This window comes from Mustela nivalis (assembly GCF_964662115.1).
Source record: "Mustela nivalis genome assembly, chromosome: 3".
NCBI classification, from domain to species: domain Eukaryota; kingdom Metazoa; phylum Chordata; class Mammalia; order Carnivora; family Mustelidae; genus Mustela; species Mustela nivalis.
This window is the reverse complement of record NC_139022.1, coordinates 117193590-117220736: the sequence shown is the minus strand read 5'-3', so window position 1 is coordinate 117220736 and position 27147 is coordinate 117193590. Positions and strand designations below refer to the sequence as shown.

At 50.4% G+C, this 27147-nt stretch overlaps 1 protein-coding gene and 1 long non-coding RNA gene across 4 annotated transcripts; one reads left to right on the top strand and one right to left on the bottom strand.

The window, feature by feature from the left end:
- Positions 1-1746: 1746 nt before the first annotated feature.
- CLTB (clathrin light chain B) lies at positions 1747-21413 on the bottom strand. 2 transcript variants are annotated; one of them, XM_082723195.1, is made up of 6 exons: positions 21025-21361; positions 15290-15336; positions 7370-7487; positions 7012-7123; positions 5339-5392; positions 1747-2205 (listed from the first exon to the last, which is right to left on the bottom strand). In XM_082723195.1, the coding sequence occupies exons 1-6, from the start codon at positions 21209-21211 to the stop codon at positions 2034-2036; spliced, it is 690 nt and encodes a 229-aa protein (XP_082579321.1). In that variant the 5' UTR covers positions 21212-21361; the 3' UTR covers positions 1747-2033. The 2 variants fall into 2 exon arrangements, with proteins under 2 accessions (XP_082579321.1, XP_082579322.1); XM_082723196.1 differs by lacking the exon at positions 5339-5392 and having other exon boundaries at positions 21025-21413.
- A 102-nt stretch (positions 21414-21515) lies between these two features.
- On the top strand, positions 21516-26604 carry LOC309860756. 2 transcript variants are annotated; one of them, XR_014309603.1, is made up of 4 exons: positions 21516-21709; positions 22019-22473; positions 25230-25297; positions 26231-26604. It is a non-coding gene; the product is annotated as an uncharacterized lncRNA (long non-coding RNA). The 2 variants fall into 2 exon arrangements; XR_014309604.1 differs by having other exon boundaries at positions 21516-22473.
- Positions 26605-27147: the final 543 nt, after the last annotated feature.

Here is a 27147-nt window from a genome sequence, read left to right as displayed (position 1 = left end):
AAACTGAGCCTCAGAGAAGGCAGCATGGTGGAGTGGTAAGAGTGTAGTCACAAAGCTTGCCATTGTTCTGTGTATCTAATGTTTTAGGATTAAGGAAGAAAAGGGGCTGGAGACCTTGAGTGAACTCTACAAGAGGCAACCTGTGAGTTTCTCATTCATGTAAAGCCTCAAGTATTCTTGGACTGTGGTCAGATCTAAAGTCTGATTCGGTGGGAATCCTTCCATGTATGACTCCATTCAGTTTCAACACCAGCTGCAAGCTGCCAGAAAGGAAAGAGGAAGTAAGGAAGACACGCTTTTGGGGCCCCCTAACAGCCTCTAGCTTTCTAAGTGGAGAAGTGTATGAGTAGGGGCCCACTAAGTTTCTTGCTCTCATCATGGTCTCTCAGTTGCAAGGCAGAGATTATAAATGTGAAGCAGTACATTTTGGTGATGGATTCAAGAACTAGATAGGAAGGGGTGAGGACTATGGCACCTCTAAAGAGGAAGGCCATTATTTTTAGCTGTTGGTGCTATTGTGTTCCCCTAAAAAAGATATGTTGAAGTCCTAACCCAGTATCTCAGAATGTGATCTTATTTGGAAATAGGGTCTTTACAGTGATAATTAAGTTAGAATGAGGTCATTAAGGTAGGCCTTAATCCATTCTGGTTGGTTTCCTTATAAAAAGGGGAAATTTAGGGGCACCTGGGTGGCTTAGTGGGTTTAAGCCTCTACCTTTGGCTCAGGTCATGATCCCAGGGTCCTGGGATCGAGCCTGCATCGGGCTCTGCTCGGCGGGGAGCCTGCTTCCCTCTCTCTCTCTCTCTGCCTACTTGTGATCTCTGTCAAATAAATAAGTAAAAATCTTTTTAAAAAATAAATAAATAAAAAGGGGAAATTTAGACACAAAGATAGACTGCATAGATGATATGAAGATCAACTCGGGATTGTAGTGATGCACAAGTCGAAGAATGCCTGAGGCTGCCAGAAGCTTGGAGAGAAGCCTGTACAACAGATCCTTCCCTAGTGCCTTCAGATGGAATGTGGCCCTGCTGACACTTTGATTTTGGACTTCAGACCTCTAGAATAGTGAGACAATAAATTTCTGTTGTTCTGTGCCAGACACTGCGGTACTTTGCTATGGCATCTCTAATAAAATAAAGTTGGCAATTACTCAAATTTTTTTAAACATTGTACAGGTCACAGTGGCTTAAACACAGTCTGTTTGCAACCTCTGCTGAAGAAGGTATGATCACTGAGTATTTATCCCAGATCTACAAGGCAGGGGACACTATCTGAAGGAGGGAAAGCATTGCGTCTTCCACATCCAGAGGGTACTGGCCAGACCCAAGGAAAGGAGTCTGGCAGTAGCAACCTTCACCAGCCTCAACCCGGGCTTAGAGAGAGCCACCACAGGGAACCTCTGGTCTTGCCTCTTTGCTCCCACTTAAACATTCTTACTCTTTGGGAGCCTTGGTATCCATGGCTATGTGATGACGACAACAGAGTCCCTACCTCACAGGCTTATTCAAAGATCGGAAAGGATTAAGATTGCAAAAGCATTCCACTAGAGGTTGTCTTTCTTCCTGGAGAGGGAGGCAGCAGACATACACAAGTTGGGACACCTACTTCCAGGTGGGACGGTTTCTAGGGGGCTAGCTTCACCTTCTCTCAAGGCCATGAAGCTGGGAAAATTCTAAGCACAAACAGCCCTGACACCAGTTATGGCTTCCAGAGAAATGAGAATGATAATAAATAAGTGTAAAAAGAGTTAACAACACACCCTTTAAGCCAAGAAAAAAAAAAATACATCAGGAGGGACAGTCACAATTTTGTGGACTGAGAGGAGGTGTGAGGGGCTGGGCCACAGGGCCAGGAGGGAATGGGGTGAGAGTGGGGAGGGCTCCCCTTCCCAGCCCCGGGAGATGGGGAGGAACAGATAGGCTGTGTGTAGCAGCTGCTGGAGGCGCTGTCCCCCAAACCTGGCCGAAGCAGCTGCTCCTCCTATGCCCAGGCCCAGCCCATGCTTTGTGGCCATGCTTGTGACAGGCACCTAGCGGGACAGTGGTGTCTGCTTCAGGGACATGAGCACCGAGCGCAGGCGGGACACATCTTTGCATTGCTTGCTGCTCTTGGGGTTGAAGTCACAGAGCTGAGCCACCTTCTCCCACTCTGTGCCCGGCGTCTCCTCCTTGGATTCCTTCACGAAAGCCTCCTCAGATGCCCTGCAGGTAGAGACAGGACAGAAGTTTCATTGCTGTCTGCCTTTCTCCTGAAGCAGTTATGTTCTGCTCCTACTGAGGAAGGCTGCTTTGCCTGGCCTACTCTGAGGTAGTCTATCCAGAGTTCTTAGCCCTGTGCCCTGTGACCTCAGGCCCCCAGGACAGCCTTGGCATCAGAGGAAGCCTACTCTGGTCCTGCCTCAGGGCCTTTATACTAGCTGTCACTTCTCCCTGGAATGCTTTCTGCCAGATCTGCTCATAGCTTGTCACTTCTTTTCATTCAGGTCTGAGTGCACGACTCACCTCAGAATGATCTTCCCTTGCCAGCCTCCCCTACCCCTGCCCAGCGTAGCACTCTGTTCATTACCTCTCCAGCCAGAGTTCCCAACCTGGGAATCCCAACACCTAAAGACCCTTGGAGAAACTAATGCAGTACCTCAGCTATTTTATTTTATTTTATTTTATTTTATTTTATTTTATTTTTTTTAAGATTTTATTTGTTTATTTGACAGAGAGAAATCACAAGTACACTGAGAGGCAGGCAGAGAGAGAGAGAGAAGGAAGCAGGCTCCCTGCTGAGCAAAGAGCCCGATGTGGGACTCGATCCCAGGACCCTGAGATCATGACCCGAGCTGAAGGCAGTGGCTTAACCCACTGAGCCACCCAGGCACCCTACCTCAGCTATTTTAAACATTTCCAGAAACTTAGCAGAGGTAGGACATTAACTAACCACCTTACTAACTGAAGTACCTGATTCAGCATTGCCTCGGTGTTCTGTGGACCCTGTAAGTGTTCTCCGGAAAAGGGTTGTGGTCAAATACACATGGAAATTTCAGTTAAAGAGGATCTTTAAAGCAAAACTTCCAAAGCCTCTACTGTGCCAGGGTGCACCCCGAACCTCCCAGGCAGACTGTAAGAAGCAGACAGAATCCACCACACTCCAAGTTTATTTGACTATAGCACTCTTTTTAGCCCAGAATGACTTATCTCTCTGGAGCCACAGCCTGGGGAATGCTCCATGGAAGTATCTGCTTTTGGTTGGAATCAGGTTAGGCTGAAAACTGGGGGTTTGTTCATCAGTAGCTCTGGTGGACAGTTAAGCCACTGATTAAGGAACAATGGAGAAATAGAACGTAGAGTGCAAACCCAAATGCGGGACTCATTAAGAGGAAAACAATTAAAATATCTTCCATGAAGAGGGCTGGTTCTGCATCCTCTGGCCATCAAGAGTCCCTGAAAAGCCTCTTTCTCCTTACGGCTCCTTCTGTGTATCAAGCAGGATCAGCTCTGCCACATGCCAGGCAGGGAGCTCTACCAGTGATCTCCACTGATCCACTGATCTCCTTGGCTGTGCCAAGGATGAGCTGGCTCTGGGGGGGGTGGGGGGGGGGTGGCCTGACCTCTGCCTAGTGATCTTCCTTTCCCTCTGAGTCCTCATTTCCTAACCTGTAGAGAGAAGAGCAGAGCCTCCGCCTTGGTGATCCGTCTCACCAGCTTGAGAATCTCACAAAGTGGCAATGTGTGTGCAGGCTTGGAAAGAGTAAAGCACTGTGTGGAGCTGGATGACCGGTGGGATGAAGGGTGCTGTCTTAGGAGCTGTCCCTGCTAGATCAGCAGGAGACTGTCCTCTACACTGCCTGTATAGTGTATGGTACATGGACCAGTGGTATTGGCCTCACCATGGAGCTCATTGGAAATGCAGACTCAAGGCCTCGCCTCTGCCCTACTGAATCCCAATCTCCTTTGAATAAGGTTCCCTTGTGATTTTAGGGCACAGAAAAGTCTGGGAAGCACTGGTCCAGGCTCTTCCCCTCTACAGGACCCCCTGGGTGCTACTTCCCCAAGTGCAGCAAGAGCACTGAACCCCCCCCCCCCATATAGCATATTCCCCAGCACCAATATTCTGGTCACCCTGACTCTTCTGTCGGAAGCCTCCCGTAGATCTTCACTGCCTTCAGGATTGAGCCCCGGCTGGCAGACCTGGCCCAACAGGCATTTTGCATCTAGCCCCAAGCTGACCTGTCCTCAGCTCCCAGCCATCCCCATAGCCCCACGCCCCACTCACAGAGGCTGCCCCTGCCCTCTTCCCACCATCACCACTAAGCTCATCCCTTCTCACACTGTAAGGTCCAGCTGAAGGGCCTGCCTCTCTGAAGCCTGCCCTGGCTCCCCCCGCAGACGGTGGCTCCCAGGCCTTGGTGTGCCCTTCCACACGGCCCTTAGGACAATGCTGTCCTGACCATGAGCAACTTATGGGGACAGGCCATGTCTTATTCCTGTTCCAGCAGAGACTGGCATTGGGCAAGTCCCACTAAGTACTGGACAGAAGGAAGGAACACAAGACTGTTTCTCTGATGGGCCCTGTGCCCTGCAAGAGAAATGCCAGCCTAGACGGCATCAGAGGCCTGCTAAGGGTGACCCCAGAGTGGTATTTGGTATTTGGGACACCAAATACTTGGCACATGCACCTGTGGCAGGAACCACTTATTCATCCCTGCTTTTCCTTCCCCTTCACCATCCCAACATACCCTCAGGCTGTCAACCACCCATCAACAGGGACCCCATCTTCCATCTCAGATCCAGATTAGGCATAGTCCTGGCTAGTCTGCAAAACAGGAACATGAGAGAAGGGCCCACAGTGGTCTAGGCAGGGTCTGGTCACCAAACTTGGCCTGAGGCTTTGAGAAGGAGCAGTGCATTGGGGGTAGGAGTAGAATATGGGGGGGATATTTGGGGGAGCATCTCTTCTTTATGCCTCTGGCACTCGACGTTTTGTTCAATAGAAGATTCCTTCACCCTGCTTCCCAACCCTAAGAGGCATCTCAGAAGGACAGAGCTGGGCTGTTTGCCATTTGCCCCTCCCACCTGAGATAGCCAGTGCATTCTTTTTCTTTGCTCTGCTTTGATGCAGCAAAGCTGACTTCAGGAGGAATAGATCCTCAATAAACACTTGCCGCAGAGACAGAGGTGAAGGTGGGTGCCTGTACTACCTCCTGCTCTGATCTTTGCCCCATCCCCACCCCACTCCCCGCCTGGCCACACTCATTTATACCCCACAAGCAGGACACTCAAAGCATACACAGGGGCCCCTGCCCTCTCCCACTCCCCCTGACAGAGGAGCAAAGAAGACACGTACACATAGCCGATGATATCAGCATCTGGCTGCTGGTAGAATGCTTTGTCAGCGATCCTTGAGGAGAAAGGGTTAGGTGGGGGAAGACAGATGGCAGACAGACAGGCAGAGGGTTAAAGAGAAAGGGAGACAGCATTAGTATTTCCAGTTGGAGAGTGTTAGGAAGCATAGTCCTGTGAGTCTCAGCAGTCATCCACGACCCAGAAAGGAGAGCAGGGATCCTGGGCCAGCTTGAGCACCTTTTCTAAAACTGCCCTGATCATGTTACTTCTCCTGTTCACAAGCCTTCCAAGGCTCCAATCCCCGTCTGTCCAACACCATTATTGGAGGCCCTCCCCATGGGGCTCTTCATTCCTGCCTTCTCTCCTACCACTCCCCGGTGCCCAAGACAATAGCCTTTCACACTATGCTGTTCCCTGGTCTAGAACACCCTTCTCCAAGCCTGCCCTAATGAACTTCCAGTCATCCTGCAAAGCTCAGGTCCTAGACAGAGGTCCCTCCCCCACCCATACCGCCTGCTTCCACAGCCTTCCTGTAGAAAGTCCTACTGGTGAGTTCATGTGCACATGTGTGCTTCTCTCCTCTGAGCTCTTCAAGGATACAGACTACATCCTTCCCCGATCAGTCTCCCCAGTGCCCAACCCAGAGCCTGGCCCACAGCAGCTTCCCAGGGCCAGCCTTGCCTTCCTAAGCCAGCCACTACCCCGAAGGACACAGTTCCAAGGGCAGAGCTGCTCAGACCACTTCTGAGACCATTTCCCTGAAATTGCTCTCTGGTGGGCATCCACTGTCTTTGCCTGCCCAGCATCCAGCCCCTTCCTCCCAGGAAGGGCAACCTCATTGCCTTTGGGAGGATCAGGCTGGCCCCACTTCAGTCCCTGTGGTTTGGGTGAGACTGACCTCATGCACAACCCAGGAAATGGGACCATTGTCCAGGCGGGATCCATCAGAGAGTCCCTCACCTGGTATAGTCTCAGGGACAGGCACAGGACCCATACCAAACCAGTGAGGATCAGGTCGATGATTCCAGTGGAGCCATTGGGAGCAAGATGCTATTTTCACAGAGGTTGCCAAAAGAGTATAGCAGAAGCCTGGAGCTGATGGTGGCCATCGGCCCCCCCAGCCCCCTGTCCCATTCCAGATAAGAGAGGAAAGCGGTGTCGAGAGACAGTAAAAGTGAGTGCCAGTTGACTTCGTCTGAGCCCCCAAGTCTAGTCCTGCAGTCCCACCGCTGGCCTTTTCGGTCATACAGGCCACCAACCTCCTTTTATTCTTTAGCCTCTCTGGGTTGAAGTGTTGCCACTTCTACAAGCAGTAAAATCCTGTCCCCAGGTTAGTTCTTCACTCCCGGCCAGGCCTGTGCTTTCTGTGAAACTAACTGTGGTGCCCTGGGCAGTCTGGCTCCCATGCCAGGGTCCCAGGATCTCTTCTGCTCACCGCAGAACTTGCTTCTCTGTGTCATGCTGAGATGACAGCTCAACAGTGTCCCGCCTCTGGAGGGCTCTGAACTCCACAGGCAACTGAGGAAGCAACCCTGAGGGGTTCAGCTTCTCTTGCCTCTATGTTCTTGCCCCCAAATCACCCATCCACAAGACAGTCCCCATCCCATAACTTCTGTCACTGTCCACATGGCCTCATGTCTTCATAGTCCCTCATGTCCCCACAGCGCCTCTCACCGGTTATTGATCTTGTTCTTCTCAACCTGTTCACTCTGACGCTGGTTCCACTCCTCCAGGTCCTTCTTGGCTTTCTCCCGCCACTCCTGTTCTGTCACCTTGGAGGCAGCATCTGTGACCCCAAAAGGAGAGTAAGTGGCAGCTTTCCAGTAGGAATGTGAGGACACAGCTGTCCTGGCTAGTCCTCCCCTCGGCCCCTGCCAGGCAGCCTCAGGGCCCATGCTCACCAAACCCACATTAAGGCAGTGAGAGCAGGGGGCCAAGGGGGTGACTCTGTACCCTAAGGCTGCCCCAGTCCCACATGTGCCAAACAGCCAATACAGCTGGGAGCCGCTCCCAGCCTCAGGCCTGCTCTTACCCAGCTCCTGCAGCCGTTTCCTCTGCTCCTCTCTCCACTTGCGGATGCTCTCGGGTTCCTGAGTCAGTCTGTCAGCCTGGGCAATCGCCGCATAGCCATCTGCTGGACCGTTGGCCTCCTAGGGCACAAACACACAGCAGTGTGCACAGCCTGTGCCTGGCCCTCTTGCCACTGCTGCCTGAGCACCGGATACCCCCACGTGTGCCTGCCTCAGCCTGGCTCCAACAGCCTCCCACCTGCTGCCTCCTGGGACCATACCCTGCCTTTATACCTGCTGTGCCCTTTGCCAACAACGCTCCCCCATGGGGGACCTGGGCGAGTGACGGGGCCTCTGTGTGCCTCACCTTCCTGGTCAGGAAGCGGGCTTGGTAAGAGCAGCCACCTCTTCACGCTGATAGAAGAAGGCAAGGAATTTAAATATCTAAAGAACCTTGTATACTTCTTGGCACACAGTGAGTCCCCTGTGTTACTGTTCTTAAAGTCTCTGTTGCTGTCTTATTAACCCGCTAACACTTACACAATCTGAAATGACCTCACTTTATGTTTGCTTGTCTACTGTCTACCTTCATGACAGCAGGGTCCTTGTCTAGCCTGCTCATTGCCATGTCCCCTTTGCCCAGCCTGGCACACAGAAGACACTCAGTGAACATCTGCTATGTGAGTGAGCAGCCCTGGGACAGGCAGGATGGCCGTGGCTGAGACCGCAGGCAGATGGTCTGGGTCCACATCCCACCTCCATGGCTGACTAGATGCCCGTATACCAGGGACAAGTTGCTCCACCTTGCTGAGCCTCAGCCTTCTCATCCCCAAATGAAAATAATAATAAAACCACCTCTAAGAGCTGTTCTCAGAGTTCCACAGGACCGTCTTTGTAGGACATCTAGAAGCGGGCCCAATGTGGAGTGATGGCTCCGTGAGTGGTAGCTAGAATTATTATTATTATTCATTCTCATCTTCTAGGGGAGGAAACTGAGGCCAGGAGTGATGGCGTGATGTCGTGGCCGGTGTCCAGGCCTCTGATTCCCAGGCCGGGGTTCTGCCCACTTCCCTCAGCAGCCCTGCCAGAGCTAGGCACTCCCAAGAGCTGGGGACTAAGAGCTCAACCCAGCAAGGCTGTGACTCCCCTCTGGTCTTGCAAAGCCACGGACTCTTTCCAGTCTAGCCCCATCTCCTGCCACCCCACGCTCCCGACACTCCGCCCCTACACATTCCAGTCTGCACACACCCCACACACTCCTGCGGCCCCAAGCCTCTGGCTCCTCCTGCTTTTGCTGCAAGTGTTGCCCTCCCCTCCCTTTTGCAGCTGATGAAATCTTCTATCGTCTAGAGTTGCCAGCTCTAGGATATCCACCCCCCTCGGCAGATCTCACACTCCTTCTCTGTGCTTCTGTTACAGACTTCACGTTCTGCTCGAGTCTCCCGGCTGGACCAGGAGCTCCTGGTGGGCAGAGCAGGACCTCATTTATAGCCTCTGAACCCCTGCCCCATCCTTTCACCACTCCTTGTGCTCCTCCTTCAATCCCTCATCAAAACTATCAGCAACAGGGACCGAGGGCTGGCTCGGTGGGTTAAGCATCTGCCTTTGGCTCAGGTCAGCATCTTGGGGTCCTAGGATAGAGCCCTGCACCAGGCTCCCTGCTGAAGGGGGAGTCTGCTTCTCCCTCTCCCTCTCACTTTGCCTCCTCCCCCCAACTTGTGCTCTCTCACAAATGAATAAAAAAAAAAAAATCTTAAAAAAATAAAGTCAGGAACATTGGTATTTAATATCCTCTCCCCACAAGACAGTGTCTGGTGCCGCCCCCCACCCAGGGATGCTCCCCACTGTCCTTGGCACACAGCAGTGCTCAGTAAGCAGTGGCTTCATAGATGCATACCCCTGAAGCCAGATGTGCTGGGTCAATGCCTGTCCAATGGGGTGTGGGCAGCCCAGTGAAGGAGCACACAGCGGGAGGATTGCTGTCTCCAGCTGTCTCTGGGCAGAGGGAAGGATAGGCCCAGGGCAGGGGGGGTAGCCTGGCACTCCCTGGGGTCAGGCCTACCCCTGGGTGGGACAGTTGGACCACCACCCTATTCTTTCTGGCACAGCACTACACTTCATTTCAGACAGTCTCTCACCACACCCAAGGGGCCCTTCCAGGGCTCTAATCTGGAGAACACAAGTTGGTCACTGACAATGAGTGTGCCCCACCCTGCCCCCTTCCGGGAACAACCCTGTCCTGAGGCCAGGCGCAGGGTGGGGGGTGGGGGTGTAATCCTAAAGGATGTCCCATCTGCAGACAACTGCAATTACCTCTGTGTATATGTGTTTCATGTTCTTCATGGCACTTCTGGCTATCTGAAATGACTTGTTTACATGTTTACTCTCTGTCTCCACCGACCTCCCACCCCAGCCACAAGTAAGTGAGCCCCATAAGGACTGAGACCACCTGTCTCTGTATAGTATCTAGAACAGGGAAGGCCTGGCTGTAGGAGGATCTCTAGAACATTTCGTGAATGAATTAGCATCTGCTCAGGCTTGGGCCATGGATGAACAAGACCACCTGTCCCCCAGGACTCTGGCAGGAGGAGTGTCTCACAAGCAAGGGCCATGGCTAGAGTACATGCTATAAAACAAGCCAGGTAAAGAGCAGGCACAAGGTCATTCTAGTCTGGGGCAGAGTAGGGCGGGAAGAGACAGGGAAAGACCATTTCAGATTAGACTGAAATGGTAAGATGGGGGGTGGGGGGTGGGGGGCAGTGCCTTTGGGAAACTCTTGAGTACAGTGATGTTTCCAGGTGTGGGAGGGAAAGGGGTGGGGGATGTGGGCTGGAGAAGGGTCTCTTCTCCAGAAGGGTGGGAGTTTGGTCACACTGGTGTCCTTCAGGCCCACCATCCCTATAAAGCCTACCCTAAAATTAAGATGCCCAGGTTATAGTGCTTTAAAGCTTGCAGAGAAATCACAATTAAACAGTTCTCTTTGATCTTTATAGCTCTGCATGATGGGTTTTATCATCAGTGTTTTATAGGTAGAGAAAGTCTAGCTCCAGAGTCCCAAGGTCACTGGGCTGGGAACTGGCAGAGCTGAGACTCCAACTGAATTCCCGGATGTGAAACATACTGGCCACATAGCAGCAGGGACCAAAGTCACTTCTGTGTCATATGATTTGTGACACACTCTCTGTCTCTCTGCTAAGTCTATTTCCCCAAGATCGGAGAGGGTGCCTGCTCCTCCAAGTGTCCCCTGCCACATCTCCCATGTCTCACACCCACATACTACCACCCCTCAGCTCACTGAGAAGCATGTCCAGGAACTTAGAAGAAGCTTCCCTGGGCATCAGAGCACTTTTCCCAGCAGCCAGTGGAGGACAGCAGGGCAGGGCCTCTAATCCCCTTTCGACAAGTGAGAAATCAACTCAGAACAATCTAAGAGTAGTCCTTCTGGTTGGGAAGAGCCAGAAACTGAAGCCCAGGCCTTCTAGTTCACTCCAAATTCTTCTGCCACAGCCCACCACAGCACCCCAGCCTGGGTGCGGGGGCAGCCTCAAGGAGCCACTTGGACCCCCATGGGTGCTTCTCCTGGGCCCTGGAGCAGCACATCCAAGGGCACCACGTATCCCTGAGCACTGCTCAGTGTAGTTTCAAGCACACGGTGCCCAGAGGCAGCCATGCCTGAGGCCCACGTTGTGAAGCTTGGCCAAGCTAGATGGGCCTCCCCTATCTGTGCATCAGCAGCAGGGCCCACTAACAGGCTCTGCATGGTAGCTGTGCCCAGCGCTGCCGGTAGGGGTGAGGGGAACTCCCCTCGCATCACATGAGCTGTGATGCTTTGGCTTCTCTGGGATCCCCCAGCACTCCACTGGCCCCAGGCCAGGCCCACAGAGAGTGCCTGTGACCCTCTGTACCTTTGCACGTTCTTTCCTACCAGCCAAGACCACCCATGTGCCCCTGGGCAGCCTGGAAACCCACTTCCAGGAGCCCCTCCCGGTGGCACTCACTGAGTGAGTGAGTGTGGCACCTGGAGCAGGATCCCGGTTCAAGTCGCAGCTCTTCCCCGCAGAACGAGCGAGCTATGAAAGCTCCCTGGGCATCCTCCTCTTGGTCTGTGAAAAGGGGGTAAAGACGGAACCTCCATCACGGGGGTGCTGGGAGGATGAAAAGAGTTCATCTGCGGAGAGCTCCTGGGTGATGCCTGACACATTGTGAAGAACTCAAACGCCTAGCACCTGATACCACCCCTGTATCTGAGCCGATACCATCCTGCACTACCATCAGTTCCTTCCAGGGCTCTGTCCTCTGTCAGAAGCCAGCTCTTTGAGGACAGTGGGGGATTTGCCTACATCCACCGCCCCGAACACAGTGGGTGGCACTCATGTCTTGGGAGCTGAGGAAATGAAGGGGCCAGCGGCTGTCTGCAAAGCCCACGGCACACAGCATCAGAGGGCCTGGGCTTTAGGTCCCCTCCTGCCACTCAGTGGATATGTGACCTCTGAGAAGTCCTTTCCCCGGGCTCCTTGTGTCTCATCGCCTATTAAATGGGAGTGAGAAGTGGGGTCCGCTGTAAGCTGCGGAGAACACGCACCGCGGCGGGTCCGCGGGGCTGAGCCGCTCACCGTTTGCCCAGGAGACTCTGCGCACGCCGGGCTAGGAAGAACACAGCCACACAGCCGTGTGGGCGGCGCCCTGAGTCCTGAGAAGCTGTTTGCTGGCTCCTCTTCTTTGGCCCCGCTGGACTCATTTTCCTGCTCCAAACCCCTGCCAGTGAGCACTGGGGTCCGAGGGCCACAGCAGGGCTCCTCTTGAATCACTCAGTGCCCCCGAGAGGAAAGCGGGTCAGCTACAGGCTGGCAGCCCAGGCGGGCTCCCCAGGGACTGCACGAATGCTCTGAGCACTGTGCCCCCTCTCCCCTCAGCCCCCAAGCTCGACAGGGAAGGGGGCAGGGACCAAAAGGCTACAGTCAGGCCAGGCTTATCTTGATCCAATTCCCTGGCACCCCCCCTCCTGGGGGACCCCTCTGCTGGACATGACCCTGAGAGCCTCCGTGGGGCAGGCTGGAGGCTCCAGAGACAGCCAGAAGGATGAGGCATCTTTGGGATTTTCCAGCTAAAGCTAAGCTGCGCTCTTGATTCCCCTAAGTAGCTCAGAGGAGGATGATGGCAATGCATGGGGGGGAGAGAAAGTTTGTGCAGGGAGAGGGAGGCCTGCAGGGGCTTTCTATCCCTGTCCTTGGCAATGCCAAATGGGACTGGAATAGGTGTAGGCAGACTTACCCTTACAACTCGAGGACCAGGTTTATAGCTGAACCCCCTACAAAAGTCTGCGGGGGCTTTCTACGAAAGATCCAGCCGCTGTGGCAGGCCAGTTCCAGCACAAGGGGTGGAACAGAGGGCACCACATCAGGGGCAGGAGATCTAAGAGAACTTGAGCTTGGTCACTAAGTGACTCACCTCATTCTTGACCCCTCCCCTGCCTGTAAGGATTCTAGGATGGCATGGAGTGGAATGATTTGCAAATAAACACACATGGGTTATGAGTAGCAGTGAGAATAAGAGTTCCCACTGACACTGAAAGGAGGCATGGGGCTCCCTGTATCTACCAAATACAAAGTGAGGCTGGCAGGGGATGGTCAGGGTCAAAGAAGCCTCAAGATCCTTAGCTACAGAAAGGGGAAACTAGGTTGATCACCGTGTTCTAGATATTTCTGCAGTTCTAAGTGTATCTTCACTTTAGGATATAGACCTTCTTGGTCAAGTGAAGTCCTTCTGAGTGTGCCCAGGATAGGGGCTGTCCGGGTCTCCATGATCTACCGGATTGTAGAGGAGTAAACACAGCTTACTGGGTGTTCTCAGGCCTAAGGAGACACAAAGCCCCCGAAGTCTTGGACACTGACTTTTCTAGCTTGCTGATAGTTGAGTAATTTTCCAGAAACGGGACTTGGCTAGGTTCCCCGTGTAAGGTACGAGCCTAGCCCTCTTACATAAGAAAGTATTGTTTATTCCCCACTGAGGATTTGGGAGGCCAGCTCCTCAATGGGGTGGGGCTCGGGAGATCCTGAAGCTGCAGCCCCAGGCGCCAAGGGTCTTTGGCCCAGCCCAGTGGGAAGTAAGCCTCAACTAGCGAAGACTTTATGTTGCCCAAGCATGGGGGAGGGGGAGACTGTTCCGTCTGCAGGATACTGGGGGTGCCATCTGTGGTCCAAGGTCTCCCAGTGTAAAGACTCTTAAATCCATTTGTGTAGGAATGTGGGGAAGGGGGAGATGGGTACAGATAGAAGTAATTTTAACTAGAAACAGCCTTACTAGGAGGTGTGTGTGTGTTGGGTGGGGGGTAGTATAAGATCATTATGAGGAACTTTATTTATTTATTTTTAATATTTTATTTACTTATTTGACAGACAGAGATCACAAGTAGTCAGAGAGGCAGGCAGAGAGAGAGAGAGAGAAGGAAGCAGGCTCCCTGCTGAGCAGTGAGCCCGATACGGGGCTCAATCCCAAGGGCCCTGTGATCCTGACCTGAGCCGAGGGCAGAGGCTTTAACCCACTGAGCCACCCAGGCACCCCTCATTATGAGGAATTTTAAGACAATCCAGTGAAAGTGAAAGCCTTTTCCTTTTCTTATCTCACCCCTCCCCACCTCAACGTGGGGGCTAACCACTCTTAACCATTGTTAACAGCTGGGGCACATCCTTTCAGAGATTTTGTGCAAATATATTTCTAAAATAAAGAACTGGCCCAATAAAAAAATAAAAATGGGATGCCTGGGTGGCTCAGTTGGTTAAGCCACAGCCTTCGGCTCAAGTCATGATCCCAGAACGAGTCCCACATCGGGCTCCTTGCTCAGCGGGGAGCCTGCTTCTCTCTCTGCCTCTGCCTGCCATTCTGCCTGCTTGTGCTCTCTCTCTCTCTCTGTCTCTCTCTTTCTCTGACAAATAAATAAATAAATCTTTAAAAAAATAAAAATAAAAAACTGGGGGCGCCTGAGTGGCTCAGTGTGTTGGGCCTCTGCCTTGGAGCCTGCCTCCCCCCTTCTCTCTCTGCCTGCTTCTCTGCCTACTTGTAATCTCCGTCTGTCAAATAAATAAATAAAATCTTTAAAAAAAAAAACAAAACTGTGTAAGTTATTCTGCAAGATACTTTTCCACTTGTTATATCGTGGGCATCTTTTCATATCAATACAGAAAGCTCTGATTGCTCTTTTGAATGGCAGAGCGGTTTTCCAATTTACCTGCCCAGGCCCTTGAGGCTGGATACTTAAGTCATTGCAGTTTGTCTGTTTTTTGTTGTTGTTGTTGTTGTTTTACCTTTTTATTTGAATACTGTAACATACAATGTTACATTAATTGTATGTAGGACATAGTGACTCAACTCCTGTGTATGTCATTCTATGCTCACCACATTATCTGCTATTGTAAATAATCCCACAAAAATCTGGGAGTCTTTGTCTAATTCTTTCCCTAGGGAAGATTCCAAGTGGAATCTCTGGATCAAAGACCTGCCCACTTAAAATGCTCAGACATGGCCACTCAATCCTGCTTCCCACCAGTGGCATGCAAGCGTGCCAGGGCCCAGTGTGCACTGTGCCACTCTGGGCCACTTTATCTCTCCCTGCGAGACATCACCATGGGCAACCTATGGCCACATGTCATCAATCCCAGTCTATAGTGGTACTTATTCTTTGTGCCTTTCCCCTACATAACAGGAAAGAGAGGAAGGAAGGAAGGAAGGAAGGAAAAGAAAGAGAGAAAGGGAGAGAGAAGGAAGGAAGGAAGGAATAAGAGAGAGAAAGAAGAGAAAAGAAAAGAAAACATGTCAAAACCCTTGCCGATGCTCCCATTCTAATGCAGAACAGAATAACCAGAGCCCTAATACTACCGGTGATGGGGCCATAAGTTACCGAGGCCCAGCTGTCAGTCCCTACGCTGCTACAACAGAATTTTGCTTACCTGAAACACGTCTCCATTGACCGTGGTCCCCAAGTCCTCAGAACCAGCTGGAAAGAGAACAAAGAAATGGCATTACTCATTGCGCAGCTTAAAGCAAACACAGACGGTCCTACATTAGTGCCCTGAGCCAACCTCCATCTATGTCCAGGCGTGCCATAACACCCGCTCCCCATGTAGACATACTGGATACATAAATAAGCTGGAATCAAGCCATGACTGTTGACAAAGCCTTCTCACAGCCGTTGTCACATCTGATTTTCACCACTACTCTGTGATGAAGTTATCTACCCATTTTACAGATACTGGAATTGAGGCCTGAGAGGCTAGATGATTGCCAATAGCCACCCAGCCAGTAACAGCCCCTCACCTACCTGAAAGTGATTTACGCTTGGCCATGGCTAGGAATGGCCTGACTGTGTGTGGGGCCTGGGCCCAGTGAGCCGGCAGAGGGCTGTCGGCTCAGGGCGGTGTCTGCGTGCGCTATGGAGAGGGGCCTAGCAGGCCGCTGCCTGTCCCTGCCATGCCTCGAGCAATTGCTCCTCCTGGGAGAGCAGGAACGGCAGCCCCCACCAGGCAGCACCTGGCCTATTTTTCCTCCCTCTGCTCCTCCCAAAAGGATTTTCTTTTGCCCTCAACAATAACTCCTCCCGATCCCTTTCCCTGATAGCTGATTAGTCACAAATTCCTGTGGCTTTTGCTACAACGGTGACCTTCCAATTTGCCCTCTGCTCTCTGTCCCCTGTCCAGTCTGCCTACCCTGCTAGTGGCAGATACCTAGAAGGCCAGACCTGGGTCCTTGCTCCTCACCACAGCCCTTCCCAGACGTGTACCCAGTGCCCGCTACTCAGTAAGAGCTCGGAAACGTATGTGTTAAATAAACATGAATAAATACATCAGAAAAAGAACAGAAGGCTTTTATCCACTCACAGGCCTCCCTGACACCAACTTCACCCTCTCCCAGCCCTCTTTCAAACCAACCAGCAGCACTGATATTTTGTAAAGCATACAGTTACCTATGGCACTACAGCAAGCCAGAAAGAAACCCACTTCCCACGGACCACAGTGGCCTTTAGGGTCGGCTCCTGCCTTGGGGACCAGCAGGTTCTTTCCCTCGGCCTGGAAGGCCTTCCTACCCACACCATGCGGGTTGTTCCCTCACTCCCTTCTGCCTTTGCTCAAACCTTATCTCAGCAGAGGCCTCCCCGGACCCTCTGGGACACCTGCCGCTCCGCGACCCTCCCTCCCGCCCCTGCAGTATTTCTTTATAGTACTTACCACTGGCTGGTATGCTTATTTGTGTAGGGGCTTACTATCTATCCTCCCCACATGAATGGCCCCTCGTGAGGGTCAGGGACTTGGTTTCACTCAGTGCTAGTGCCCAGTGTCGGAAACAGTGCCTGGCATATAGCTGGGCTCAATAAATACTTGTTGAGCGAGTACATCAAACCTCAGACTATAGCATGTGAGAACCTCTACCCTTTGGCCCTGCCCATTTTCCTGCCTCGCTTCCCACAAGTCCCTCTCACCAGCTATCCTGGGGATGGGTTGGGGGGGTGCAGTCGGTTGGGCATCCAACTCTTGGTTTCAGCTGGGGTCATGATCTTGGGGTCGTGAGATTGAGCGCATCAAGCCCAGCATCCTGCTCTGTGCTCAGGGCAGAGTCTGCTTGAGACTCTCTCTCCCTCTGCCACTCCCTGCTAAGCGTGCATGTTCTCTCTCTTTAGTAAATAAATAAATTGTAAAAACAAAACAAAACTAAACTAAACTAATCTGGGGGGTGCCTAGGTGGCTCAGTTGGTTAAGTGTCTGCCTTCGGCTCAGGTCATGATCCCAGCATCCTAAGCTCGAGTCCCACATCGGGCTCCTCACTCAGCAGGGAGCCAGCTTCTCCCTCTGCCTGCCACTCCCCCTGCTTGTGGTCTCTAGCTCTCTCTCTCTCTCTGTCAAATACATAAATTCAAAAACCTTTTAAGCAACAACAACAATAACCTATTCTGGTTTCCTTCTTCCCCACACACACCAGTCTGCTCCCCATGCCTTTTGTTCTCCTTCTCTCTCAACACAATGCTCTTTTGGAGTCAGTTATTGTTCAAGATTCAGTTCACAAGTCACCTCCTCTGGGAAGACCTCCATTACTTCCCCTGCTTCTCTAGGCCCTGAAGAAAGGCCTCACCTCTAGGATATCCCACAATAAGGCACAGCATTTCCCCACCCTCTTAGGCAATTATCTGTGAACTCCCAAGGGTCATACACTCCCTATCAAGCCCGGTTCTATATCCTATTCAGTTCCTAAGGGCTCCTGAGCAGAACGGGTGAGCAGGGCATGCTGGCTAAATGGACAATGAACAGCTCTTTGGGAGTCTACTGTGACCTGGAAAGCCTTCCTAAGGCCTCTCAGAAACTGTGATGCTTCCCAGCAAAGAGCCACAGGAAGTGACATGAGCTTCCAACAGATGGACAAGCATCCCTTCTCCAGCCAGATAGGGAGTTACACTGATTTCGGCCTGGGGACTGAAGGGAGGGATCCTTAATCTAACGGAAATAATCCCCGGCTGACAGAAATTTTCAAACAGTGATTGATTCTAACCAACTATGTCTCCTGTCATCCCTGCTCACTCAGCTGGGGTGACTCCTGCACGGGTGGCCTGGTCCCTGAGTCAGGGGGCGAAGGGGGGGGGCACCATGGGATTTTAGTGGCAACATCTGCAAAGGGGCTTCTTCTCCTGGGGCACCTCCTCAGGGCCTGAAATTATCAGTGTCCATTCACCATGATGTGCCAGGTGGGACGCCTGGCCTTCTTGAAGTGCAAGCTGCCCTACCCCACCCCATTTTGACCGGACCAGTCTTGGGCCCCTGGTCCACAGTCTTGGTGCCTCCCCTGGTCTTCAGAAAGTCTCTCTGCCTCGGTTTCTCAGTCCTGTGGACATTCCTCTGGAGATGAAATCTCAGCCGCTTTGAGAATCCACACCTACCCACACATAGAATCGAGTATCTGTTCTCACAATGCTTTCTGATTATTGCACATTTACAATCACATGTCCACAGTCAGAGGCCTGCAGAACAGGACCGCGGCAGATACGAGTGCCACGGATAACCCTGTGGGCGTTGCTTCCCTCGGATTCCTGACCCCTTTTGGCAACAAGGGCAGACAGGGTCCAGAACATTCCTGGGAGCTTACTTAGGCCCAGCAGGGGAAACAGGCTTGCCAGGAACTGACTGGGCAAGTCAGAGGCAGAGCCAGGCTGGGGCTCAGAAATCTGGGTGTGAAAATGTAAACCTGCTAGGCCCTCCCCAAGGCTGATGAATGGAAACAAAGTGTCCATTGCTTTGACTGGCCCCAGATGCAGCCCCAGAGGAGAGACTCAATGCGGCTCTGGCTCAGATCTAGACCAGACACCTCTTCCCCACACCCCGGGGTAGCAGGGAGCCCCATAGGGGGGCACTTGGCATGGGAGCATCGTCTAGGAGAACAGACTCAGACATGTTGATGGGCAGCAGCTCTGGAAGCCAGCTTCTCCCAGCTCCCAGCAGGCCTAGGCACTGACTCTCCACCCCATCTGAGCTTCTGACATTCACCACTGGTCAGAGAAGATTACTTGCTCAGCACCATAGAGGCCTAGGTAGGTCAGATCAATTCCATCCTGTCTGGCCACCTACTGAGCCACCATCTTGTAATACCTCCCTGACCCAGAACTTTGGCAGCTTCAGCAGGTATAGGTCTGGAAGACCTTCAGAAGGCCGTGTCTCTGCTTCTCCCCCGGCCCTCTGTGGTCTGGGGCCAATTCTGCCACAGAGGGAAACTCCCATCTAGACTGTCACCCCCTGAAACCCCACTGACCTGGGAGAGGCCACAATCTGCTTAAACTTCCAGATGCCTCTGGCTGCGTTCAGCCTAAGCTCTACCTGTCCCTCTCTGTCAAGGGCTTCTGGTATCAGTTCTTCTCAGTGGGGCCTCCTCGAGGCCAAGCTAGACCAAGAAAACTGGTGGTTTCAGAGGCAGTGTGGACTAGTGAATAATGAATAGAGGCAGGCGTTTCCTCCGAATTCCCTGGGATGTGTGCAAATCTTGCTGAGGGTCCAGGAGCTGCTGCCACAGAAGCCCTCCACTTCTGGCTTGCTTGGGTAGCAAAAGCCACCTCCCCTGCCCATCACCTCCTAGCGTGACTGCTATAGCGTTTGGAAGAGTGTGGGGCCCTGAGTTGGGAAGGCTAGGCTCAAGTCCCAGATCTGTCACTCATGGCTGTGTGACTTTGAGTAAGACACTCAGGTTTTCTGGGCCTCCAATTTCTTAGATGTTACAAAAAGCTTGTTACATTTCTTTTCCTTTTTAAAGATTTTATTTATGTATTTGACACAGAGAGAAAGAGAGAGCAGAAGCAGGGGAGCAGCAAGCAGAGGGAGAGGGAGAAGCAGGCTCCCTTCTGAGCAGTGAACCCAACATGGGGCTTGATCCCAGGACTCTGGGATCATGACCTGAGCCAAACGCAGAAGCCTAACTGACTGAGCCACCCAGGCGCCCACACTTGTTACATTTCTTATATCAACGGATATAAAGATATATCAAACTCCTCAAGCCACAGAAACTGTCGTATTCATTTCTGTACCCCCAGGGGTCCTGGCACACAGTAGGCACTCAATAAAGGTTGAATAAATACAAATATGATTATAAGGAACCTAACTTATAAACGTTTTTTTAAAAAAAAATGTAAGCTATCACTCATTCCAACAGGCCCATAAACACCCACCAAAACAACAACATTAACAAGAAGCACAGGCTGTTTTGGTTGCACCCATGAAGGTATCTACTCTTTAACTAAATATTTTAAGAAACTGTCTTTTCAAGCCAGAACAAGAACAGGAAAATCCTTGATAAACATGCTATCACAGGGAGCAGGCCCTGAGCTGGGATCTAAAGCTAACCACAGTAGCCCTGCACCACCTTTAGACAACCATTAATGGACAGTTAGAAACCCCAGGAGGGCAGGACCACATCTAACTGAAGCCCTTGCCCCCCCCCCACCTTGGTCTCTAACCCAGAGCCAGGCATATGGAAGACAGAGTGGTCAAGAGGAGACTGAGTTTCTGGTCTGACAGAAACAGGTTAAATCCTCACTGCCCACTTACTAGTTGCTTCAGTAGTGTACCCTTTGAGCCTCGGTTTTGCCTTCTCTGAAATGGGTTTAATAACGCATATGAAGTGACTAAATGTAAATAAAGTGCCTAGTCCAGCAGGATGCAGGTGGTCTCCCAAAGAAGGTTTGTGAGTTCTTGGAGCACCCAGTGTCCTGTCCCCTGCTTTGCCAGCTGTAGGAAAGAGCTAAAACTGAGGGGCTGGGAGGTCTGTGGCTCTGCCCATACCCAAAGGGCTTAGGTGGGGACCTGGGACGACCAGACCAAGGGGCGGCTGGGGAGGGACTCTGAGAGCCGGACTGTGTTGGATTTCAGAGCCAGGCAGCGGTGGAGCTGGCCCTGGGTTGAAATATCATGACAAATTCCTGTGCGCAGAGCCACGGTGTTCACGGCCCCAGGAAGGGCCTCAGATGAAGCTCTCCAAGAAGATTCCTCCCTATTTCCACCAGGTCCCTCTCAAACACACGCAGCCCCAGGCCTGCACCTGACCGGCCACACCAGGCCCTTTTCACTCGGCCGCGGGGCCCTGAGGCCGGGTCTGCGCCGCCAGGTACCCGGGGGCGAGCCCCAGGCCCTTCAGTTCCCAGGCCCGTGCACTGACTCACCCCCACTCGCGGGTCCCGGCTGCGCGAGGCCCCCATGGCTGCCGGCAGGTGCCCCGAAGCCCTCGTCATTCTCTATGCCCGCGATCTCACTCTCCTGCTGGGCCAGGAAGGCAGCCGCCGGGTCCTCCTCGGCCGCCTCGGGGGCCCCGCTCTCCGACGACGAGAAGAAGCCAAAGTCATCAGCCATTTTCCCCGCGTCTCTACTGAAGCGTCCTCCTGGCGCTCGGCTCTGCCCGGCGCGTGCCCCGCGCTGCGCCCGGCGGCCGCGACACTGTCACCCGAGCCGCCCGGGGAGCCGGCCTCGGCTGGGACGGGCTCGGCGCGGCGGCCCCACACTTCCTCTCCGCCACCGGGCCCGGCTCGCCTGTCACTGCAGCTGCAGGCGGGAGGAGCCGGGACGGGAATGCGGTGATGTCACCGGCCAAGGGAGGGGGCCCGCAGCGCGGCCGGAGGTCGCCTCGCAGCGGCCACAGGAGGGCGGCAACAGGACGGCGGCGCAGCCCGGGGGACCCGGAGGCCGGGGCAGCTCTTTGCCAGGACACCAGGATGAGACACAGCACCCGCTGCGTCTAGGGACAAGCTGGCCGGGGCGAGGTGGCCGGGACACGAACAGCTCAGCCAGCCAGAGTTTGTATGAGCCGCCTGGGCCCCGACTGAGAGGCTGGGCCCCTTAAAAGTCCCTTCGGTATGAACTGGCCTGAGAAAGACCAAATTTATTCACTGCGGGCAGGCGACCCCGGCCTGGGGAGCACCGAGGCGGGTGAGGCGCTGCCTGGATCTCGCTCCTGAGTCATTCTACAAGTTTCTTTGCCTAAGCTGGGCAAATGTTATGAATCCTATTATTGTGAGCCTCCCCTCTATAGGAGGTGGAGAAGGAGGCTTAGAGAGGTGATGCTGTGTCCTACGACCTCTTGCCTCCTTCCTGCAAATCCAGGGCTGTCCCCTCTGGGCCTTGTTGCTAACGTACATTTCTTATGCATTTTTCTGCACTTAGGGTGGCTTCAGCTCAGACTGCCAGTTTGGATGACCTGACTGGGCCTCTATCTTAGAGGCTGCGTCCCTTAAATATCCCTAAAGTATGAAACTGCTGGAGAAGGGCACACCTAGTTTGTCTAGGAGCCTGCCACTCTTCCACTTAGCAGCCCTCAGAACAGTCTCTGCCTCCTCCCCGCCAGCTCCACGGCAACAAAATGGAGTAGTAAGGCCAGCCTTGGTCAAGGAGAGATTACAGTCTGTGGGACCAATAGATGGCAAATGGCCCATCACAGCATCCTGGGTGAGGTGCTCTGACATGTCAACATTAAACATTTAAACACATTAAAAAACTCTTCCTGGGAAACCCAGAGAACCACCATCAGATTTGGACTTGGGGATTTTTCTCTTTGTGATTTCGAGACTTGAAGGTCAGCTATGAACTAGAAGAGAGAAGGAAAAGATGTGCCCTAAACTGTGAGTAGTGGTTTTCCTAATGGGGTTGGGGTGGAGGGAATTTCTGTTTGGCTCAGTAATACTTTGATGTAGGTCTCAATCTTACAAAAATATAGTTGTTTATGAGGAGTGTAAAAAAGAAAAACACTTAAGGCCCTGCACAACCCCGTCCAAGCATACTACTTCATGATCATCACACATCTTTCTCCAGCTGCAAGCCCAGGGGCTGGAGAGACCTAGAAAGTTTGCTAGTTTAACAAATCAGCCCTAAATATCAACTCCAGGTTTTGTGGAGACAGAAGGACTGTGAACACTGTGCCCATTGTGACCTCCATAGGCTGTTCTTAACCTGATTCCTGGAGACTTCAGTCAGTAACTTGGGCAATCCACGAGCAAATCCACCGTAGATGCTCTTCCCTCTTCCTCCTTCCTTTTCCGGGCCAACTAATTTAGCCATCAGCAGCATTGAACTCCATGCTCGAGTTACGCAAGTTACTGGTCCAAATTATTCTGCATCTGTGCTTTTGCTGTTGTACATTACCCCAATTTTCTGCATTAATATATTAAAAGTCATTATTAAAGCTATATTTTGGACCATATAGCATTTCTATGGGCTGGAGATACCCAGCACCTTGACACCTCCATCTTTGTAGACCTCTAAAGACAATCCTAGTTTTTTAATTCTCCATTTAATTGTGAAACTTAGTGATGGTCAAAAGACATCAATAAATAAAGTTGAGTAAAACATATGGGACAAGCTCACAAAATCTGAGTTTCAATTTATGTAGTCTGAAGTGGAGAAGTTTTTTTTTGTTTGTTTGTTTGTTTGTTTGTTTTATAGATTTTTATTTATTTATTTATTTGACAGACAGAGATCACAAGTAGGCAGAGAGGCAGGCAGAAAGAGAGAAAGGAGGAAGCAGGCTCTCTGCGGAGCAGACAGCCCGATGCGGGGCTCCATCCCAGGACCCTGGGATCATGACCTGAGCTGAAGGCAGAGGCTTTAAACCCATTGAGCCACCCAGGCGCCCCTGAAGTGGAGAAGTTTTTTAAAACTTTTTTTTTTTTTTACATTTTATTGAGGTGCCTAGGTGGCTTCGTGGGGTAAGCCTCTGCCTCAGCTCAGGTCATGATCTCAGGGTCCTGGGATCAAGTCCCACGTGGGGCTCTCTGCTCAGCAGGGCAGCCTGCTTCTCCCCATCCCTCCTGCCTATCTGCCTACTTGTGACTTCTTTCAAATAAATAAATAAAATTTTCTTTTAAAAGATTTTATTTATTTATTTGACAGTGAGAGACACAGTGAGAGAGGGAACACAAGCAGAGGGAGTGGGAGAGGGAGAAGCAGGCTTCCTGCCAAGCAGGGAGCCTGATGTGGGGCTTGATCCCAGGACTCTTGGATCATGACATCAGCCGAAGGTAGATGCTTAACGACTGAGCCACCCAGGCATCCCTAAAACTTTTTTAAGGGAAAATTTCAAGTATACATAAGAGTAGATTGAGAGTCAAATACTCTGCTGACTAAGCCAGCCAGGCACTACTATTTTAAGTTTTTGAAGAACTGCCATACTGGTTTCCATAGGGACTGTACCATTTTACATTCCCATTAATAATTTCTTTCTTGTTTTGTTTTGAATTGGTTGATTTTAGTTTCAAGGGTTGGGTTTTTTTTTTTTCTCTCACTTTTTTCCAACTTTTTATTTTGACATAATTTCAGACCTACAGAAAATTGCAAATAATCCCCATCTGCCTCTCATCCAGATTCCCCAAATAATAACATTTTACCACACTGGCTTTATCCTTTTTTCTTCTCTCACCTTTTCTATTTTCCTCATGCTGTTGGACAGTGAATTGCAGGTGTGATGCCCCTTTATTCCTATTTCACAGTTTTCCTAGAAATAAGGACATTCACTTACATAACCACTATACAATGATCGAAATCTAGATATTAATATCAATGCAAAACCATTATCTAATCAACATAACTTAGATTTCACCAAATGCCCCAACAATAGAGGAAGAGAAAATCCCAGATTACGCCTTGTATTGCTATCTACTTGCTCTCTTTTAATCTTTTAATCAGTTCCTCTCTGGGTCTTTCATGACCAGTGATGTCTCAAAGATTACTAGCCAATTACTTTGTCCTTCAACTTGAGTTGTCTTGTGTTCCTAATGGTTAGATTCAGGCTAAACATTTTTGGCATGATTAGCCCTGAATTATAGATGCAGGCTAAACATTTTTGGCATGATGCTGACGTCTAGTTACTGATGATGTTAACATTGAGCATTTGATTAAGGTGGCGTCTGTCAGGTTTCTACACGGCTAACTCACTATTTTTCCTTGTATAATTCGCAAATATCCTGTGCTATCTACTTGCTCTCTTTTAATCACAGGTGCATTAAGACTATATAAATTTTATGTCACTCCTCTGACTCTCACCTATTCATTCCTTAGCGCATCTATTGTTTTTTGTTTTTTCCCATGATTCAGGGATCACAGTGATAGTTGCCAAATGGTAATTTTCCAGCATGGTCATTCCATATACAATTATTAATTGGCTCTCTACTACAAGGAGAACATTTATTTGTTTCAGTCTCCATGGGTTCACAGACTTTTTTAATTATCCCCGGGGCTGCGATACTTTGCTATCATGATTTCTTTTAGTGTTTAAATTGTCAAGATTGGGGCAGTGGGAGCCCCTTCAAGCTGACTCCTACGTTTTTATGTCCTCATCATCTTGGAATGCTTTCTTACTTTCTGGCACCATAAAATGTTCCAGGTTTAAGAACAAGCCATTTCTACAAGGACTCCTGGTGGAAAATGAAGGAACCAAGCTCTGGGTGCCAGGTGGGATCATTGTTACAGTTGCAATTTCTTCTCTTCCTCTTCCATCTTCATCTTTACCTTCTTTTTTACACACCCATAGAACTATGATAACATCACAAACTTTCTTCCCCAAATCCCTCAGTGTCAGCTGAGGAATACTCAGGAATACCAGCCAATACTGCTGGCCAGTATTCAGATTTACCCAGTTGTCCCGTAAATATCTTCCTATTGTGAGTTTGCTCAGTCAGGACCCAGAGAAGGTGAACACATTGCAAATAAGTATAGCCACATGTACAAATGTGGGGATGGTAGCAAAGTTAGTGCAACAAGGAAATTTTAATTGTAATAACATAACATAATTAATGTCGGTGTGCCCATCCCCTAGCCTCAATAGTTACCAATATCTAGCCAAACTTATTTCACTGCCCTGTGCTTTAATTCTTTCAAAGAAAATCTCACGTGTTCTATCAAGTCATCTGTGAGTACTTCTCCAAAAGAGAAGGACTTCTTTTTCTCTCTGGCAATATAACCACAATATAATGATCACAGATCAAAAACCGTCACCAATACCCTTACCACCAAACATCCAGTCCGTATTCAGGTTTTCGTGCTCCACATTGCATTTATTTATGCTTCTTAAAGCTATCAGAAAAATCAATTTTATGAGGTAAGATTTATAATCAATACAGTGCACCGTGTTAAGTGTACAATTCCCGTTTTGACAGGTATATATACTTGTGTTATTACCTGCACACTCCAGATATGAAACACATTCATTGCCCTGAAAATTTCTCTTGTGCCCCTTCTCAGTCAACTCCCCCTGCTAAGCACAACCTCTAGCTCCAGGTGACGAGTGTTTCTGTTACCACAGATCACTTCCTGTATGTTCATCCATGTTGTTGCGTGTGTCAACATTTCTTTCTTTCTTTCTTTCTTTCTTTCTTTTTTTTAGAGAGAGAGAGCAAGATAGAGCGAGAGCACGCACAAATAGGGGAAAGGGCAGAGGGAGAGAGAGAAGCAGTATCCCTGCTGAACAGGGAGCCCGACATGGGGCTCGATCCCAGGACCCTGGGATAATGACCCGTGCCGAAGGCAGACACTTAACCGACTGAGCCACCCAGTTGCCCCGCGTGTGTCAACATTTCACTACTATGTGGAACTCTGTAGTATGAATATAACCTAAATTGTGTATCTTTTCAGCTGTTGATCGACATTAGAATTGTTTCCAAGTTTTTGCTATGATGCCTAAAGCAGTTTTGAAAGTTCATGTACAATCTTTGTGTGGACAGATTTTCAATTCTCTCACATAAAAATCTAGGAATGGAATTGCTGGCTGCGTGAAAGTGTATGTTTGACTTTATGAGGAACAGCCAAACTGTTTTCCAAAGTGGTTGTACCATTTTACATTATTGGATTGTTTTCTTATTGGTGAGTTATGAAGTTGAATGGGTGGACATTATATAGAAAAAAAAAAGAATCTTAATTCTTATCTCACACCACACATATACATTATCTTGAAATGGATCATAGACCCAATTTAAAAGCTAAAACTATAAAACTGTAGCTGCATCTCACAAAGGTTGATGTATTGTATTTTAATTTTAATTTAGTAAAAATAAGTTTTAATTTCCCTCACGAGTTTTCCATTGAGTTAGTCATTGAGAAGTGTGTTATTTAATTTACGAAGATTTGGGAGTTTTACAGTGAATATATTTTACATTATTTCAGTAATTTGAAATATTATGAGGCTTGTTTTATGACCCAGCATAGAATCTATCATATGCTTTTGAAAAAAAAAACAAAAAAAAACATGTATTCTACAGTTTCGGGCAGCGTCTTATATTACTTAAGTCAAGTTAGTGGGTCATATT

Excerpts from the sequence above, each read along its gene's own strand:
- CLTB (XM_082723195.1), bottom strand. The coding sequence starts at position 21,211 with ATGGCTGATGACTTTGGCTTCTTCTCGTCGTCGGAGAGCGGGGCCCCC. Across the intron at positions 15,337-21,024 it reads GCCGGGACCCGCGAGTGGGG|CTGGTTCTGAGGACTTGGGG; the intron begins GTGAGTCAGTGC and ends TTCTCTTTCCAG. Across the intron at positions 5,393-7,011 it reads AAGAACAAGATCAATAACCG|GATCGCTGACAAAGCATTCT; the intron begins GTGAGAGGCGCT and ends TTTCTCCTCAAG.